The 19,952-nt window shown below is 41.4% G+C and overlaps 1 protein-coding gene across 1 annotated transcript in view; it reads left to right on the top strand.

Moving 5' to 3' along the window:
* Positions 1-19,952, top strand: part of LOC139735213 (uncharacterized) — a 222,108-nt gene that overhangs the window by 123,447 nt on the left and 78,709 nt on the right. The window contains 36 exon segments of the mRNA XM_071645971.1: positions 181-333; positions 640-790; positions 987-1,163; positions 1,516-1,718; positions 2,132-2,306; positions 2,711-3,027; positions 3,477-3,629; positions 3,943-4,093; positions 4,290-4,466; positions 4,819-5,021; positions 5,435-5,609; positions 6,026-6,342; positions 6,789-6,941; positions 7,255-7,405; positions 7,601-7,777; positions 8,138-8,340; positions 8,747-8,921; positions 9,336-9,652; positions 10,102-10,254; positions 10,561-10,711; positions 10,907-11,083; positions 11,450-11,652; positions 12,059-12,233; positions 12,648-12,964; positions 13,414-13,566; positions 13,873-14,023; positions 14,219-14,395; positions 14,762-14,964; positions 15,371-15,545; positions 15,960-16,276; positions 16,726-16,878; positions 17,185-17,335; positions 17,531-17,707; positions 18,074-18,276; positions 18,683-18,857; positions 19,272-19,588. Coding sequence (XP_071502072.1) covers positions 181-333; positions 640-790; positions 987-1,163; positions 1,516-1,718; positions 2,132-2,306; positions 2,711-3,027; positions 3,477-3,629; positions 3,943-4,093; positions 4,290-4,466; positions 4,819-5,021; positions 5,435-5,609; positions 6,026-6,342; positions 6,789-6,941; positions 7,255-7,405; positions 7,601-7,777; positions 8,138-8,340; positions 8,747-8,921; positions 9,336-9,652; positions 10,102-10,254; positions 10,561-10,711; positions 10,907-11,083; positions 11,450-11,652; positions 12,059-12,233; positions 12,648-12,964; positions 13,414-13,566; positions 13,873-14,023; positions 14,219-14,395; positions 14,762-14,964; positions 15,371-15,545; positions 15,960-16,276; positions 16,726-16,878; positions 17,185-17,335; positions 17,531-17,707; positions 18,074-18,276; positions 18,683-18,857; positions 19,272-19,588 — 7,056 coding nt within the window.

Genomic DNA, 19,952 nt, shown 5'->3' with positions numbered 1-19,952 from the left:
CTCGTATTGTTCATAATCTTGCTGTAAGGTGAATTGTTCCTGATTGTTGGTATGTGAGTTATCTGGAAGTACAGATGTATCTGAATGTATCTTCACTGTTTCTTACGTCATATCTGTTATCAGAGGTCAATATGAAAGTTGTAAACCATGGTGTACACATCCCTTGCCTGAAATTTGTAGAAATTGCTGACCAACTACATGTGGATATCCTATGACGGGAGACGAAGTGCAGACATCTTTTTGAGCTATTCTTACTGGAATCAGAGCTGTGGTCTATGTGGAACATTTGATGGAGACAGAAGCAACGACTGGACATTACCAAATGGAGATCTTGTGAGTATGGAATTTAGATGAGTCTTTTAATTAGGACAAAGTAGAGACAGATTTGTAAAAGTGCTCATCTTGTACAAGGTGAGCATTAAACATTATTTCTGATTTGAGATGGTATGTAGTTGGTATGAGGACAAAGCTTATCTAAGAGTTAGGAAGGCCGATACTTGACAGTACTTCTTTTCCAATGCTACAGTGATTACGTAGAAAGTGTAGATAATATACTGTGAGAGGACAATATGCCTTGTCATTCCTGATTCCTCATTGGTAACTTATTTCTTCTTTGTACCCTTTGCAATGTGTGAAAAGGCCAATTCTGTAACGGACTTTGGAAATAGCTGGGTGGTGAGGGTTGACGAGTGTCCTGACGTCATACCGGAACCACCAGATCCATGTGAAGGCGACTCAGATGCCACTAGGGAGGCGGAGGAACTATGTGCCATCATTCGGGACAGAGATGGTATGTATTGTGTTTGGTCTTTGAGCGCTAAATGGTCTCCATTGCTGTATTTTGAGGAAAGTAACAAGATTGTAGGATAATTTGAAGACAAGGAACATTTTCTATTCTGGAAAATGTGGCTGTTTTTGTGTGTACTTCTTTTGTAAGAAGCATGAATTAGTAGGAGTTGTTGTGTGATTGTTTGATTGTTCTCCAGGACCATTTGCTCCATGCCATGACTTCCGGGACCCTGATCCATTCTACGATTCCTGCAAGTATGATGTTTGTGCCTTGGGAGAAGAATACTTGTGTGACAGTCTGGCTGAGTATGCTGAGGCCTGTAGGCAAAGCGGAGGGCAGCCTGGAGACTGGAGGGCAGAGACTCCTGTTTGTCGTAAGTCCTGTATTCCGCTACGGTTGCGAGGAATGTCATACGAGAGCTCTGTCCAAAAGAAATGCCTAGATGATTTTGTAGCAGTAGACGCCTTTTGAGGACTGTTGTAGAATATGAGTCAGTGTTGCTCATCGCTTGATTCTCTTTGTGCTCAATCTATCAGAGATTTGATTCCTGTAGAACTGACAGAATATAGAGTATTGAATCTCTTTTGTTGCAAAAGAACCTGTAGTACAGATTCGTATATAGCTGTACTGTGCATTTTTATGTTTGAGGAAAAATTTATGATACTCACTGAGGCATACCAGAGACACTCCAATAATTTGATGGAGTTTGTCTTTTCTACCACCAGCATTCGAGTGTCCAGAGAACACAGTGTATGATGCCTGTGCTAGCGGGTGTCCCGAAACCTGTTCATCAGCCTCCAGTTCAGTCAGCTGTAATGTGACCTGCCAAGAGACATGCCGCTGTCCAGACGATCAAGTCTTGGACGGAGACAGATGCGTGTACCGATCAGACTGCGGATGCACTCTGGACAACAATGTGTACATACAGGTGCGTATTTGAGTTTTGTAAGAGAATGTACATGTATCTCATTGTCTTATTTCAGACATTGTGAAGAAGATTTGTGTTTGTGCGTACCATTATGCATTCTGTTGTAGCAATATTATCAGTTATGAAAAACATTGTGTGTCGTAAGTAAGTGGCCTCAAAGATACGCCATACACTGTAAGTGCTTAAATAGTAAAGAAAGTGATGAGAAGCTCATGAATTAAAATACCATGATTTTGGTATTATCCTATTTTATAAAGTGTTCAATTTTTGAATTGTGTTTCAAATCTGATCCAAGGACTGGTTTCAATTTGTATTGTTGCTGTGAGGCCCAGACTACCATATAACTGGGGTAGACTGTATGACTCTGTGATCAAAGTTTGACGTAGATTGACCTTGCAAATATCATCATGTAGCCTGGTGAGAGCTGGACTCGGCCCGACTGTTCTGAACAGTGCCAGTGTGAGAATGGACTTGCCGAGTGCCAAGCCTATACCTGTGGAAGGAATGCGGAGTGTGAGGTGAGGAATGGCCAGCCATCCTGTTACTGTCAAGAAGGCTTTACTTCAGTGGAAGGCTCTTGTGTCAGAGGTAAGTGACAAAAATGTATGGCACCTACATTGTTGCTGGCTTGAAGTCGCGTCATGGGTTGCTCAAATGTTGTACATCTGTATTGAAAACCTGTCATCTGAAATTAGTGTAACTTTGTGGAATATGAGGGGAAAAATATATTATGTCTTGTGTAAAGTTAGAGCCAGCATTGTGAGAGTAGAATTGCTTGTATGTTGGGAATACTTAACCAGGAATAGTTTGAAATGGCGGACTAGAGTTGAATGCTGGATATTGATACCTTTGATGTAGGGCAGCTAAATATTTCAGTGGTGAGCTGCCAGAGCACAAAATGAAGAAAAAGGAAGCTATTTGGAGTATGGGTCACTGTTGCGTGTAAAGGAATACTTTGATTTGTATTTTTTTTTTAATGATTGTAATTGCAGCTCCTGGCTTCTGTCAAGTTTGGGGTGATCCTCACTACATCACTTTTGATCAGAGGAAATACAACTTCCAAGGAGACTGCGACTACACCCTGGTCAAGGATTGCTTGGGATCCAACAGCTTCCACCTGTGGGCTGATAACGAGAAACGATTGCCCACAGATGAGGTTTCCTACATTCGTGAGCTGGTGTTGGAAGACTCTAACAACACCTACTCTTTGATCTATGACTTCAAAGTGAGAGTGAATGGCATTGACTACAGTAAGAACCTGCCATACATTGGGGATGGAATCATCATCTTCAGAACCTTCAAGTCATTGGTAAGACTTTGTGGTTGCAAGAACGTAATCTTAGTTTGAATAAGAAACCGGCAATTGGTTTTGCAATATAGAAATCAGGAGAAATTGGATTTCCTGCTTTGAGTGATTTTTTTTTTTCTTCTGGTAAATGCAGAGATCTTTTGCGCTGTCTTGACTCTGTAAATCTGTTGGAGTTAGTTCTTTCCTACTTTTATAACGTGGTGTACTGGCCGACTCAGTTGAAATCAATGACATTGTTTTTAACGACCTTTAGTGCTCGTACTGTAGCTAGTGGTCATAAGCTTGCTGTGAGGTGAATTGTTCCTGATTGTTGGTACCGTTTGTGAGCTATCTGGAAGTACAGATGTATCTGAATGTATCTTCACTGTTTCTTACGTCATATCTGTTATCAGAGGTCAATATGAAAGTTGTAAACCATGGTGTACACATCCCTTGCCTGAAATTTGTAGAAATTGCTGACCAACTACATGTGGATATCCTATGACGGGAGACGAAGTGCAGACATCTTTTTGAGCTATTCTTACTGGAATCAGAGCTGTGGTCTATGTGGAACATTTGATGGAGACAGAAGCAACGACTGGACATTACCAAATGGAGATCTCGTGAGTATAGAATTTAGATGAGTCTTTTAATTAGGACAAAGTAGAGACAGATTTGTAAAAGTGCTAATCTTGTACAAGGTGAGCATTAAACATTACTTCTGATTTGAGATGGTACAAACGATGTAGTTGGTATCAGGACAAAGCTTATCTAAGAGTTAAGAAGGCTGATACTTGACAGTAGTTCTTTTCCAATGCTACAGTGATTACGTAGAAAGTGTAGATAATATACTGTGAGAGGACAATATCCCTTGTCATTCCTGATTCCTCATTGGTAACTTATTTCTTCTTTGTACCCTTTGCAATGTGTGAAAAGGCCAATTCTGTAACAGACTTTGGAAATAGCTGGGTGGTGAGGGTTGACGACTGTCCTGACGTCATACCGGAACCACCAGATCCATGTGAAGGCGACTCAGATGCCACTAGGGAGTCGGAGGAACTATGTGCCATCATTCGGGACAGAGATGGTATGTATCGTGTTTGGTCTTTGAGCGCTAAATGGTCTCCATTGCTGTATGTTGAGGAAAGTAACAACATTGTAGGACAATTTGAAGACAAGGAACATTTTCTATTGTGGAAAATGTGGCTGTTTTTGTGTGTATTTCTTTTGTAAGAAGCATGAATTAGTAGGAGTTGTTGTGTGATTGTTTGATTGTTCTCCAGGACCATTTGCTCCATGCCATGACTTCCGGGACCCTGATCCATTCTACGATTCCTGCAAGTATGATGTTTGTGCCTTGGGAGAAGAATACTTGTGTGACAGTCTGGCTGAGTATGCTGAGGCCTGTAGGCAAAGCGGAGGGCAGCCTGGAGACTGGAGGGCAGAGACTCCTGTTTGTCGTAAGTCCCGTATTCTGCTACGGTTGCGAGGAATGTCATATGAGAGCTCTGTCCAAAAGAAATGCCGAGATGATTTTGTAGCAGTAGACGCCTTTTGAGGACTGTTGTAGAATATGAGTCAGTGTTGCTCATCGCTTGATTGTCTTTGTGCTCAATCTATCAGAGATTTGATTCCTGTAGAACTGACAGAATATAGAGTATTGGATCTCTTTTGTTGCAAAAGAACCTGTAGTACAGATTCGTATATAGCTGTACTGTGCATTTTTATGTTTGAGGAAAAATTTATGATACTCACTGAGGCATACCAGAGCCACTCCAATAATTTGATGGAGTTTGTCTTTTCTACCACCAGCATTTGAGTGTCCAGAGAACACAGTGTATGATGCCTGTGCTAGCGGGTGTCCCGAAACCTGTTCATCAGCCTCCAGTTCAGTCAGCTGTAATGTGACCTGCCAAGAGACATGCCGCTGTCCAGACGATCAAGTCTTGGACGGAGACAGATGCGTGTACCGATCAGACTGCGGATGCACTCTGGACAACAATGTGTACATACAGGTGCGTATTTGAGTTTTGTAAGAGAATGTACATGTATCTCATTGTCTTATTTCAGACATTGTGAAGAAGATTTGTGTTTGTGCGTACCATTATGCATTCTGTTGTAGCAATATTATCAGTTATGAAAAACATTGTGTGTCGTAAGTAAGTGGCCTCAAAGATACGCCATACACTGTAAGTGCTTAAATAGTAAAGAAAGTGATGAGAAGCTCATGAATTAAAATACCATGATTTTGGTATTATCCTATGTTATAAAGTGTTCAATTTTTGAATTGTGTTTTAAATCTGATCCAAGGACTGGTTTCAATTTGTATTGTTGCTGTGAGGCGCAGACTACCATATTACTGGGGTAGACTGTATGACTCTGTGATCAAAGTTTGACGTAGATTGACCTTGCAAATATCATCATGTAGCCTGGTGAGAGCTGGACTCGGCCCGACTGTTCTGAACAGTGCCAGTGTGTGAATGGACGTGCCGAGTGCCAAGCCTATACCTGTGGAAGGAATGCAGAGTGTGAGGTGAGGAATGGCCAGCCATCCTGTTACTGTCAAGAAGGCTTTACTTCAGTGGAAGGCTCTTGTGTCAGAGGTAAGTGACAAAAATGTATGGCACCTACATTGTATATTGTACGTTGTTGCTGTCTTGAAGTCGCATCATGTGTTGCTCAAATACTACATCTGCATTGAAAACCTCGCATCTGAAATGAGTGTAACTTGGTGAAATATGAGGGGAAAAAGATATAATGTCTTGTGTAAAGTTAGAGCCAGCATTGTGAGAGTAGAATTGCTTGTATGTTGGCAATACTTAACCAGGAATAGTTTGAAATGGCGGACTAGAGTTGAATGCTGGATATTGATACCTTTGATGTAGGGCAGCTAAATATTTCAGTGGTGAGCTGCCAGAGCACAAAATGAAGAAAAAGGAAGCTATTTGGAGTATGGGTCACTGTTGCATGTAAAGGAATACTTTGATTTTAATTTTTTTTTTAATGATTGTAATTGCAGCTCCTGGCTTCTGTCAAGTTTGGGGTGATCCTCACTACATCACTTTTGATCAGAGGAAATACAACTTCCAAGGAGACTGCGACTACACCCTGGTCAAGGATTGCTTGGGATCCAACAGCTTCCACCTGTGGGCTGATAACGAGAAACGATTGCCCACAGATGAGGTTTCCTACATTCGTGAGCTGGTGTTGGAAGACTCTAACAACACCTACTCTTTGATCTATGACTTCAAAGTGAGAGTGAATGGCATTGACTACAGTAAGAACCTGCCATACATTGGGGATGGAATCATCATCTTCAGAACCTTCAAGTCATTGGTAAGACACTGTGGTTGCAAGAACGTAATCTTAGTTTGAATAAGAAACCGGCAATTGGTTTTGCAATATAGAAATCAGGAGAAATTGGATTTCCTGCTTTGAGTGATTTTTTTTTTTTTTGTAAATGCAGAGATCTTTTGCGCTGTCTTGACTCTGTAAATCTGTTGGAGTTAGTTCTTTCCTACTTTTATAACGTGGTGTACTGGCCGACTCAGTTGAAATCAATGACATTGTTTTTAACGACCTTTAGTGCTCGTACTGTAACTAGTGGTCATAAGCTTGCTGTGAGGTGAATTGTTCCTGATTGTTGGTACCGTTTGTGAGCTATCTGGAAGTACAGATGTATCTGAATGTATCTTCACTGTTTCTTACGTCATATCTGTTATCAGAGGTCAATATGAAAGTTGTAAACCATGGTGTACACATCCCTTGCCTGAAATTTGTAGAAATTGCTGACCAACTACATGTGGATATCCTATGACGGGAGACGAAGTGCAGACATCTTTTTGAGCTATTCTTACTGGAATCAGAGCTGTGGTCTATGTGGAACATTTGATGGAGACAGAAGCAACGACTGGACATTACCAAATGGAGATCTCGTGAGTATAGAATTTAGATGAGTCTTTTAATTAGGACAAAGTAGAGACAGATTTGTAAAAGTGCTAATCTTGTACAAGGTGAGCATTAAACATTACTTCTGATTTCAGATGGTACAAACGATGTAGCAGGTATCAGGACAAAGCTTATCTAAGAGTTAGGAAGGCTGATACTTGACAGTACTTCTTTTCCAATGCTACAGTGATTACGTAGAAAGTGTAGATAATATACTGTGAGAGGACAATATCCCTTGTCATTCCTGATTCCTCATTGGTAACTTATTTCTTCTTTGTACCCTTTGCAATGTGTGAAAAGGCCAATTCTGTAACAGACTTTGGAAATAGCTGGGTGGTGAGGGTTGACGACTGTCCTGACGTCATACCGGAACCACCAGATCCATGTGAAGGCGACTCAGATGCCACTAGGGAGGCGGAGGAACTATGTGCCATCATTCGGGACAGAGATGGTATGTATTGTGTTTGGTCTTTGAGCGCTAAATGGTCTCCATTGCTGTATGTTGAGGAAAGTAACAACATTGTAGGACAATTTGAAGACAAGGAACATTTCTATTCTGGAAAATGTGGCTGTTTTTGTGTGTATTTCTTTTGTAAGAAGCATGAATTAGTAGGAGTTGTTGTGTGATTGTTTGATTGTTCTCCAGGACCATTTGCTCCATGCCATGACTTCCGGGACCCTGATCCATTCTACGATTCCTGCAAGTATGATGTTTGTGCCTTGGGAGAAGAATACTTGTGTGACAGTCTGGCTGAGTATGCTGAGGCCTGTAGGCAAAGCGGAGGGCAGCCTGGAGACTGGAGGGCAGAGACTCCTGTTTGTCGTAAGTCCCGTATTCCGCTACGGTTGCGAGGAATGTCATACACGAGAGCTCTGTCCAAAAGAAATGCCTAGATGATTTTGTAGCAGTAGACGCCTTTTGAGGACTGTTGTAGAATATGAGTCAGTGTTGCTCATCGCTTGATTCTCTTTGTGCTCAATCTATCAGAGATTTGATTCCTGTAGAACTGAGAGAATATAGAGTATTGGATCTCTTTTGTTGCAAAAGAACCTGTAGTACAGATTCGTATATACATGTAGCTGTACTGTGCATTTTTATGTTTGAGGAAAAATTTATGATACTCACTGAGGCATACCAGAGACACTCCAATAATTTGATGGAGTTTGTCTTTTCTACCACCAGCATTCGAGTGTCCAGAGAACACAGTGTATGATGCCTGTGCTAGCGGGTGTCCCGAAACCTGTTCATCAGCCTCCAGTTCAGTCAGCTGTAATGTGACCTGCCAAGAGACATGCCGCTGTCCAGACGATCAAGTCTTGGACGGAGACAGATGCGTGTACCGATCAGACTGCGGATGCACTCTGGACAACAATGTGTACATACAGGTACGTATTTGAGTTTTGTAAGAGAATGCACCTGTATCTCATTGTCTTATTTCAGACATTGTGAAGAAGATTTGTGTTTGTGCGTACCATTATGCATTCTGTTGTAGCAATATTGTCAGTTATGAAAAACATTGTGTGTCGTAAGTAAGTGGCCTCAAAGATACGCCATAAGTGCTTAAATAGTAAAGAAAGTGATGAGAAGCTCTTGAATTAAAATACCATGATTTTGGTATTATCCTATGTTATAAAGTGTTCAATTTTTGAATTGTGTTTTAAATCTGATCCAAGGACTGGTTTCAGTTTGTATTGTTGCTGTGAGGCGCAGACTACCATATTACTGGGGTAGACTGTATGACTCTGTGATCAAAGTTTGACGTAGATTGACCTTGCAAATATCATCATGTAGCCTGGTGAGAGCTGGACTCGGCCCGACTGTTCTGAACAGTGCCAGTGTGTGAATGGACGTGCCGAGTGCCAAGCCTATACCTGTGGAAGGAATGCAGAGTGTGAGGTGAGGAATGGCCAGCCATCCTGTTACTGTCAAGAAGGCTTTACTTCAGTGGAAGGCTCTTGTGTCAGAGGTAAGTGACAAAAATGTATGGCACCTACATTGTATATTGTACGTTGTTGCTGTCTTGAAGTCGCATCATGTGTTGCTCAAATACTACATCTGCATTGAAAACCTCGCATCTGAAATGAGTGTAACTTGGTGAAATATGAGGGGAAAAAGATATAATGTCTTGTGTAAAGTTAGAGCCAGCATTGTGAGAGTAGAATTGCTTGTATGTTGGCAATACTTAACCAGGAATAGTTTGAAATGGCGGACTAGAGTTGAATGCTGGATATTGATACCTTTGATGTAGGGCAGCTAAATATTTCAGTGGTGAGCTGCCAGAGCACAAAATGAAGAAAAAGGAAGCTATTTGGAGTATGGGTCACTGTTGCATGTAAAGGAATACTTTGATTTTAATTTTTTTTAATGATTGTAATTGCAGCTCCTGGCTTCTGTCAAGTTTGGGGTGATCCTCACTACATCACTTTTGATCAGAGGAAATACAACTTCCAAGGAGACTGCGACTACACCCTGGTCAAGGATTGCTTGGGATCCAACAGCTTCCACCTGTGGGCTGATAACGAGAAACGATTGCCCACAGATGAGGTTTCCTACATTCGTGAGCTGGTGTTGGAAGACTCTAACAACACCTACTCTTTGATCTATGACTTCAAAGTGAGAGTGAATGGCATTGACTACAGTAAGAACCTGCCATACATTGGGGATGGAATCATCATCTTCAGAACCTTCAAGTCATTGGTAAGACACTGTGGTTGCAAGAACGTAATCTTAGTTTGAATAAGAAACCGGCAATTGGTTTTGCAATATAGAAATCAGGAGAAATTGGATTTCCCGCTTTGAGTGATTTTTTTTTTTTTTCTGGTAAATGCAGAGATCTTTTGCGCTGTCTTGACTCTGTAAATCTGTGGGAGTTAGTTCTTTCCTACTTTTATAACGTGGTGTACTGGCCGACTCAGTTGAAATCAATGACATTGTTTTTAACGACCTTTAGTGCTCGTACTGTAACTAGTGGTCATAAGCTTGCTGTGAGGTGAATTGTTCCTGATTGTTGGTACCGTTTGTGAGCTATCTGGAAGTACAGATGTATCTGAATGTATCTTCACTGTTTCTTACGTCATATCTGTTATCAGAGGTCAATCTGAAAGTTGTAAACCATGGTGTACACATCCCTTGCCTGAAATTTGTAGAAATTGCTGACCAACTACATGTGGATATCCTATGACGGGAGACGAAGTGCAGACATCTTTTTGAGCTATTCTTACTGGAATCAGAGCTGTGGTCTATGTGGAACATTTGATGGAGACAGAAGCAACGACTGGACATTACCAAATGGAGATCTCGTGAGTATAGAATTTAGATGAGTCTTTTAATTAGGACAGAGTAGAGACAGATTTGTAAAAGTGCTAATCTTGTACAAGGTGAGCATTAAACATTATTTCTGATTTCAGATGGTATGTAGCAGGTATCAGGACAAAGCTTATCTAAGAGTTAGGAAGGCTGATACTTGACAGTACTTCTTTTCCAATGCTACAGTGATTACGTGGAAAGTGTAAATAATATACTGTGAGAGGACAATATGCCTTGTCATTCCTGATTCCTCATTGGTACCTTATTTCTTCTTTGTACCCTTTGCAATGTGTGAAAAGGCCAATTCTGTAACAGACTTTGGAAATAGCTGGGTGGTGAGGGTTGACGACTGTCCTGACGTCATACCGGAACCACCAGATCCATGTGAAGGCGACTCAGATGCCACTAGGGAGGCGGAGGAACTATGTGCCATCATTCGGGACAGAGATGGTATGTATTGTGTTTGGTCTTTCAGCGCTTAATGGTCTCCATTGCTGTATGTTGAGGAAAGTAACAACATTGTAGGACAAGTTGAAGACAAGGAACGTTTCTATTCTGCAAAATGTGGCTGTTTTTGTGTGTATTTCTTTTGTAAGAAGCATGAATTAGTAGGAGTTGTTGTGTGATTGTTTGATTGTTCTCCAGGACCATTTGCTCCATGCCATGACTTCCGGGACCCTGATCCATTCTACGATTCCTGCAAGTATGATGTTTGTGCCTTGGGAGAAGAATACTTGTGTGACAGTCTGGCTGAGTATGCTGAGGCCTGTAGGCAAAGCGGAGGGCAGCCTGGAGACTGGAGGGCAGAGACTCCTGTTTGTCGTAAGTCCCGTATTCCGCTACGGTTGCGAGGAATGTCATACACGTGTACGAGAGCTCTGTCCAAAAGAAATGCCTAGATGATTTTGTAGCAGTAGACGCCTTTTGAGGACTGTTGTAGAATATGAGTCAGTGTTGCTCATCGCTTGATTCTCTTTGTGCTCAATCTATCAGAGATTTGATTCCTGTAGAACTGAGAGAATATAGAGTATTGGATCTCTTTTGTTGCAAAAGAACCTGTAGTACAGATTCGTATATACATGTAGCTGTACTGTGCATTTTTATGTTTGAGGAAAAATTTATGATACTCACTGAGGCATACCAGAGACACTCCAATAATTTGATGGAGTTTGTCTTTTCTACCACCAGCATTCGAGTGTCCAGAGAACACAGTGTATGATGCCTGTGCTAGCGGGTGTCCTGAAACCTGTTCATCAGCCTCCAGTTCAGTCAGCTGTAATGTGACCTGCCAAGAGACATGCCGCTGTCCAGACGATCAAGTCTTGGACGGAGACAGATGCGTGTACCGATCAGACTGCGGATGCACTCTGGACAACAATGTGTACATACAGGTACGTATTTGAGTTTTGTAAGAGAATGCACCTGTATCTCATTGTCTTATTTCAGACATTGTGAAGAAGATTTGTGTTTGTGCGTACCATTATGCATTCTGTTGTAGCAATATTGTCAGTTATGAAAAACATTGTGTGTCGTAAGTAAGTGGCCTCAAAGATACGCCATAAGTGCTTAAATAGTAAAGAAAGTGATGAGAAGCTCTTGAATTAAAATACCATGATTTTGGTATTATCCTATGTTATAAAGTGTTCAATTTTTGAATTGTGTTTTAAATCTGATCCAAGGACTGGTTTCAGTTTGTATTGTTGCTGTGAGGCGCAGACTACCATATTACTGGGGTAGACTGTATGACTCTGTGATCAAAGTTTGACGTAGATTGACCTTGCAAATATCATCATGTAGCCTGGTGAGAGCTGGACTCGGCCCGACTGTTCTGAACAGTGCCAGTGTGTGAATGGACGTGCCGAGTGCCAAGCCTATACCTGTGGAAGGAATGCAGAGTGTGAGGTGAGGAATGGCCAGCCATCCTGTTACTGTCAAGAAGGCTTTACTTCAGTGGAAGGCTCTTGTGTCAGAGGTAAGTGACAAAAATGTATGGCACCTACATTGTATATTGTACGTTGTTGCTGTCTTGAAGTCGCATCATGTGTTGCTCAAATACTACGTCTGCATTGAAAACCTCGCATCTGAAATGAGTGTAACTTGGTGAAATATGAGGGGAAAAAGATATAATGTCTTGTGTAAAGTTAGAGCCAGCATTGTGAGAGTAGAATTGCTTGTATGTTGGCAATACTTAACCAGGAATAGTTTGAAATGGCGGACTAGAGTTGAATGCTGGATATTGATACCTTTGATGTAGGGCAGCTAAATATTTCAGTGGTGAGCTGCCAGAGCACAAAATGAAGAAAAAGGAAGCTATTTGGAGTATGGGTCACTGTTGCATGTAAAGGAATACTTTGATTTTAATTTTTTTTAATGATTGTAATTGCAGCTCCTGGCTTCTGTCAAGTTTGGGGTGATCCTCACTACATCACTTTTGATCAGAGGAAATACAACTTCCAAGGAGACTGCGACTACACCCTGGTCAAGGATTGCTTGGGATCCAACAGCTTCCACCTGTGGGCTGATAACGAGAAACGATTGCCCACAGATGAGGTTTCATACATTCGTGAGCTGGTGTTGGAAGACTCTAACAACACCTACTCTTTGATCTATGACTTCAAAGTGAGAGTGAATGGCATTGACTACAGTAAGAACCTGCCATACATTGGGGATGGAATCATCATCTTCAGAACCTTCAAGTCATTGGTAAGACACTGTGGTTGCAAGAACGTAATCTTAGTTTGAATAAGAAACTGGCAATTGGTTTTGCAATATAGAAATCAGGAGAAATTGGATTTCCCGCTTTGAGTGATTTTTTTTTTTTTTCTGGTAAATGCAGAGATCTTTTGCGCTGTCTTGACTCTGTAAATCTGTGGGAGTTAGTTCTTTCCTACTTTTATAACGTGGTGTACTGGCCGACTCAGTTGAAATCAATGACATTGTTTTTAACGACCTTTAGTGCTCGTACTGTAACTAGTGGTCATAAGCTTGCTGTGAGGTGAATTGTTCCTGATTGTTGGTACCGTTTGTGAGCTATCTGGAAGTACAGATGTATCTGAATGTATCTTCACTGTTTCTTACGTCATATCTGTTATCAGAGGTCAATCTGAAAGTTGTAAACCATGGTGTACACATCCCTTGCCTGAAATTTGTAGAAATTGCTGACCAACTACATGTGGATATCCTATGACGGGAGACGAAGTGCAGACATCTTTTTGAGCTATTCTTACTGGAATCAGAGCTGTGGTCTATGTGGAACATTTGATGGAGACAGAAGCAACGACTGGACATTACCAAATGGAGATCTCGTGAGTATAGAATTTAGATGAGTCTTTTAATTAGGACAGAGTAGAGACAGATTTGTAAAAGTGCTAATCTTGTACAAGGTGAGCATTAAACATTATTTCTGATTTCAGATGGTATGTAGCAGGTATCAGGACAAAGCTTATCTAAGAGTTAGGAAGGCTGATACTTGACAGTACTTCTTTTCCAATGCTACAGTGATTACGTGGAAAGTGTAAATAATATACTGTGAGAGGACAATATGCCTTGTCATTCCTGATTCCTCATTGGTACCTTATTTCTTCTTTGTACCCTTTGCAATGTGTGAAAAGGCCAATTCTGTAACAGACTTTGGAAATAGCTGGGTGGTGAGGGTTGACGACTGTCCTGACGTCATACCGGAACCACCAGATCCATGTGAAGGCGACTCAGATGCCACTAGGGAGGCGGAGGAACTATGTGCCATCATTCGGGACAGAGATGGTATGTATTGTGTTTGGTCTTTCAGCGCTTAATGGTCTCCATTGCTGTATGTTGAGGAAAGTAACAACATTGTAGGACAAGTTGAAGACAAGGAACGTTTCTGTTCTGCAAAATGTGGCTGTTTTTGTGTGTATTTCTTTTGTAAGAAGCATGAATTAGTAGGAGTTGTTGTGTGATTGTTTGATTGTTCTCCAGGACCATTTGCTCCATGCCATGACTTCCGGGACCCTGATCCATTCTACGATTCCTGCAAGTATGATGTTTGTGCCTTGGGAGAAGAATACTTGTGTGACAGTCTGGCTGAGTATGCTGAGGCCTGTAGGCAAAGCGGAGGGCAGCCTGGAGACTGGAGGGCAGAGACTCCTGTTTGTCGTAAGTCCCGTATTCCGCTACGGTTGCGAGGAATGTCATACACGTGTACGAGAGCTCTGTCCAAAAGAAATGCCTAGATGATTTTGTAGCAGTAGACGCCTTTTGAGGACTGTTGTAGAATATGAGTCAGTGTTGCTCATCGCTTGATTCTCTTTGTGCTCAATCTATCAGAGATTTGATTCCTGTAGAACTGAGAGAATATAGAGTATTGGATCTCTTTTGTTGCAAAAGAACCTGTAGTACAGATTCGTATATACATGTAGCTGTACTGTGCATTTTTATGTTTGAGGAAAAATTTATGATACTCACTGAGGCATACCAGAGACACTCCAATAATTTGATGGAGTTTGTCTTTTCTACCACCAGCATTCGAGTGTCCAGAGAACACAGTGTATGATGCCTGTGCTAGCGGGTGTCCTGAAACCTGTTCATCAGCCTCCAGTTCAGTCAGCTGTAATGTGACCTGCCAAGAGACATGCCGCTGTCCAGACGATCAAGTCTTGGACGGAGACAGATGCGTGTACCGATCAGACTGCGGATGCACTCTGGACAACAATGTGTACATACAGGTACGTATTTGAGTTTTGTAAGAGAATGCACCTGTATCTCATTGTCTTATTTCAGACATTGTGAAGAAGATTTGTGTTTGTGCGTACCATTATGCATTCTGTTGTAGCAATATTGTCAGTTATGAAAAACATTGTGTGTCGTAAGTAAGTGGCCTCAAAGATACGCCATAAGTGCTTAAATAGTAAAGAAAGTGATGAGAAGCTCTTGAATTAAAATACCATGATTTTGGTATTATCCTATGTTATAAAGTGTTCAATTTTTGAATTGTGTTTTAAATCTGATCCAAGGACTGGTTTCAGTTTGTATTGTTGCTGTGAGGCGCAGACTACCATATTACTGGGGTAGACTGTATGACTCTGTGATCAAAGTTTGACGTAGATTGACCTTGCAAATATCATCATGTAGCCTGGTGAGAGCTGGACTCGGCCCGACTGTTCTGAACAGTGCCAGTGTGTGAATGGACGTGCCGAGTGCCAAGCCTATACCTGTGGAAGGAATGCAGAGTGTGAGGTGAGGAATGGCCAGCCATCCTGTTACTGTCAAGAAGGCTTTACTTCAGTGGAAGGCTCTTGTGTCAGAGGTAAGTGACAAAAATGTATGGCACCTACATTGTATATTGTACGTTGTTGCTGTCTTGAAGTCGCATCATGTGTTGCTCAAATACTACGTCTGCATTGAAAACCTCGCATCTGAAATGAGTGTAACTTGGTGAAATATGAGGGGAAAAAGATATAATGTCTTGTGTAAAGTTAGAGCCAGCATTGTGAGAGTAGAATTGCTTGTATGTTGGCAATACTTAACCAGGAATAGTTTGAAATGGCGGACTAGAGTTGAATGCTGGATATTGATACCTTTGATGTAGGGCAGCTAAATATTTCAGTGGTGAGCTGCCAGAGCACAAAATGAAGAAAAAGGAAGCTATTTGGAGTATGGGTCACTGTTGCATGTAAAGGAATACTTTGATTTTAATTTTTTTTAATGATTGTAATTGCAGCTCCTGGCTTCTGTCAAGTTTGGGGTGATCCTCACTACATCACTTTTGATCAGAGGAAATACAACTTCCAAGGAGACTGCGACTACACCCTGGTCAAGGATTGCTTGGGATCCAACAGCTTCCACCTGTGGGCTGATAACGAGAAACGATTGCCCACAGATGAGGTTTCATACATTCGTGAGCTGGTGTTGGAAGACTCTAACAACACCTACTCTTTGATCTATGACTTCAAAGTGAGAGTGAATGGCATTGACTACAGTAAGAACCTGCCATACATTGGGGATGGAATCATCATCTTCAGAACCTTCAAGTCATTGGTAAGACACTGTGGTTGCAAGAACGTAATCTTAGTTTGAATAAGAAACCGGCAATTGGTTTTGCAATATAGAAATCAGGAGAAATTGGATTTCCCGCTTTGAGTGATTTTTTTTTTTTTTCTGGTAAATGCAGAGATCTTTTGCGCTGTCTTGACTCTGTAAATCTGTGGGAGTTAGTTCTTTCCTACTTTTATAACGTGGTGTACTGGCCGACTCAGTTGAAATCAATGACATTGTTTTTAACGACCTTTAGTGCTCGTACTGTAACTAGTGGTCATAAGCTTGCTGTGAGGTGAATTGTTCCTGATTGTTGGTACCGTTTGTGAGCTATCTGGAAGTACAGATGTATCTGAATGTATCTTCACTGTTTCTTACGTCATATCTGTTATCAGAGGTCAATCTGAAAGTTGTAAACCATGGTGTACACATCCCTTGCCTGAAATTTGTAGAAATTGCTGACCAACTACATGTGGATATCCTATGACGGGAGACGAAGTGCAGACATCTTTTTGAGCTATTCTTACTGGAATCAGAGCTGTGGTCTATGTGGAACATTTGATGGAGACAGAAGCAACGACTGGACATTACCAAATGGAGATCTCGTGAGTATAGAATTTAGATGAGTCTTTTAATTAGGACAGAGTAGAGACAGATTTGTAAAAGTGCTAATCTTGTACAAGGTGAGCATTAAACATTATTTCTGATTTCAGATGGTATGTAGCAGGTATCAGGACAAAGCTTATCTAAGAGTTAGGAAGGCTGATACTTGACAGTACTTCTTTTCCAATGCTACAGTGATTACGTGGAAAGTGTAAATAATATACTGTGAGAGGACAATATGCCTTGTCATTCCTGATTCCTCATTGGTACCTTATTTCTTCTTTGTACCCTTTGCAATGTGTGAAAAGGCCAATTCTGTAACAGACTTTGGAAATAGCTGGGTGGTGAGGGTTGACGACTGTCCTGACGTCATACCGGAACCACCAGATCCATGTGAAGGCGACTCAGATGCCACTAGGGAGGCGGAGGAACTATGTGCCATCATTCGGGACAGAGATGGTATGTATTGTGTTTGGTCTTTCAGCGCTTAATGGTCTCCATTGCTGTATGTTGAGGAAAGTAACAACATTGTAGGACAAGTTGAAGACAAGGAACGTTTCTGTTCTGCAAAATGTGGCTGTTTTTGTGTGTATTTCTTTTGTAAGAAGCATGAATTAGTAGGAGTTGTTGTGTGATTGTTTGATTGTTCTCCAGGACCATTTGCTCCATGCCATGACTTCCGGGACCCTGATCCATTCTACGATTCCTGCAAGTATGATGTTTGTGCCTTGGGAGAAGAATACTTGTGTGACAGTCTGGCTGAGTATGCTGAGGCCTGTAGGCAAAGCGGAGGGCAGCCTGGAGACTGGAGGGCAGAGACTCCTGTTTGTCGTAAGTCCCGTATTCCGCTACGGTTGCGAGGAATGTCATACACGTGTACGAGAGCTCTGTCCAAAAGAAATGCCTAGATGATTTTGTAGCAGTAGACGCCTTTTGAGGACTGTTGTAGAATATGAGTCAGTGTTGCTCATCGCTTGATTCTCTTTGTGCTCAATCTATCAGAGATTTGATTCCTGTAGAACTGAGAGAATATAGAGTATTGGATCTCTTTTGTTGCAAAAGAACCTGTAGTACAGATTCGTATATACATGTAGCTGTACTGTGCATTTTTATGTTTGAGGAAAAATTTATGATACTCACTGAGGCATACCAGAGACACTCCAATAATTTGATGGAGTTTGTCTTTTCTACCACCAGCATTCGAGTGTCCAGAGAACACAGTGTATGATGCCTGTGCTAGCGGGTGTCCTGAAACCTGTTCATCAGCCTCCAGTTCAGTCAGCTGTAATGTGACCTGCCAAGAGACATGCCGCTGTCCAGACGATCAAGTCTTGGACGGAGACAGATGCGTGTACCGATCAGACTGCGGATGCACTCTGGACAACAATGTGTACATACAGGTACGTATTTGAGTTTTGTAAGAGAATGCACCTGTATCTCATTGTCTTATTTCAGACATTGTGAAGAAGATTTGTGTTTGTGCGTACCATTATGCATTCTGTTGTAGCAATATTGTCAGTTATGAAAAACATTGTGTGTCGTAAGTAAGTGGCCTCAAAGATACGCCATAAGTGCTTAAATAGTAAAGAAAGTGATGAGAAGCTCTTGAATTAAAATACCATGATTTTGGTATTATCCTATGTTATAAAGTGTTCAATTTTTGAATTGTGTTTTAAATCTGATCCAAGGACTGGTTTCAGTTTGTATTGTTGCTGTGAGGCGCAGACTACCATATTACTGGGGTAGACTGTATGACTCTGTGATCAAAGTTTGACGTAGATTGACCTTGCAAATATCATCATGTAGCCTGGTGAGAGCTGGACTCGGCCCGACTGTTCTGAACAGTGCCAGTGTGTGAATGGACGTGCCGAGTGCCAAGCCTATACCTGTGGAAGGAATGCAGAGTGTGAGGTGAGGAATGGCCAGCCATCCTGTTACTGTCAAGAAGGCTTTACTTCAGTGGAAGGCTCTTGTGTCAGAGGTAAGTGACAAAAATGTATGGCACCTACATTGTATATTGTACGTTGTTGCTGTCTTGAAGTCGCATCATGTGTTGCTCAAATACTACGTCTGCATTGAAAACCTCGCATCTGAAATGAGTGTAACTTGGTGAAATATGAGGGGAAAAAGATATAATGTCTTGTGTAAAGTTAGAGCCAGCATTGTGAGAGTAGAATTGCTTGTATGTTGGCAATACTTAACCAGGAATAGTTTGAAATGGCGGACTAGAGTTGAATGCTGGATATTGATACCTTTGATGTAGGGCAGCTAAATATTTCAGTGGTGAGCTGCCAGAGCACAAAATGAAGAAAAAGGAAGCTATTTGGAGTATGGGTCACTGTTGCATGTAAAGGAATACTTTGATTTTAATTTTTTTTAATGATTGTAATTGCAGCTCCTGGCTTCTGTCAAGTTTGGGGTGATCCTCACTACATCACTTTTGATCAGAGGAAATACAACTTCCAAGGAGACTGCGACTACACCCTGGTCAAGGATTGCTTGGGATCCAACAGCTTCCACCTGTGGGCTGATAACGAGAAACGATTGCCCACAGATGAGGTTTCATACATTCGTGAGCTGGTGTTGGAAGACTCTAACAACACCTACTCTTTGATCTATGACTTCAAAGTGAGAGTGAATGGCATTGACTACAGTAAGAACCTGCCATACATTGGGGATGGAATCATCATCTTCAGAACCTTCAAGTCATTGGTAAGACACTGTGGTTGCAAGAACGTAATCTTAGTTTGAATAAGAAACTGGCAATTGGTTTTGCAATATAGAAATCAGGAGAAATTGGATTTCCCGCTTTGAGTGATTTTTTTTTTTTTTTCTGGTAAATGCAGAGATCTTTTGCGCTGTCTTGACTCTGTAAATCTGTGGGAGTTAGTTCTTTCCTACTTTTATAACGTGGTGTACTGGCCGACTCAGTTGAAATCAATGACATTGTTTTTAACGACCTTTAGTGCTCGTACTGTAACTAGTGGTCATAAGCTTGCTGTGAGGTGAATTGTTCCTGATTGTTGGTACCGTTTGTGAGCTATCTGGAAGTACAGATGTATCTGAATGTATCTTC

Source organism: Diadema antillarum, unplaced genomic scaffold, assembly GCF_040938485.1.
Source record: "Diadema antillarum isolate AM-2024a unplaced genomic scaffold, OU_Dant_1.0 seq00000565_RagTag, whole genome shotgun sequence".
In the NCBI taxonomy this organism is placed as follows: Eukaryota; Metazoa; Echinodermata; class Echinoidea; order Diadematoida; family Diadematidae; genus Diadema; species Diadema antillarum.
This window is presented reverse-complemented; position numbering and strand designations above follow the sequence as displayed.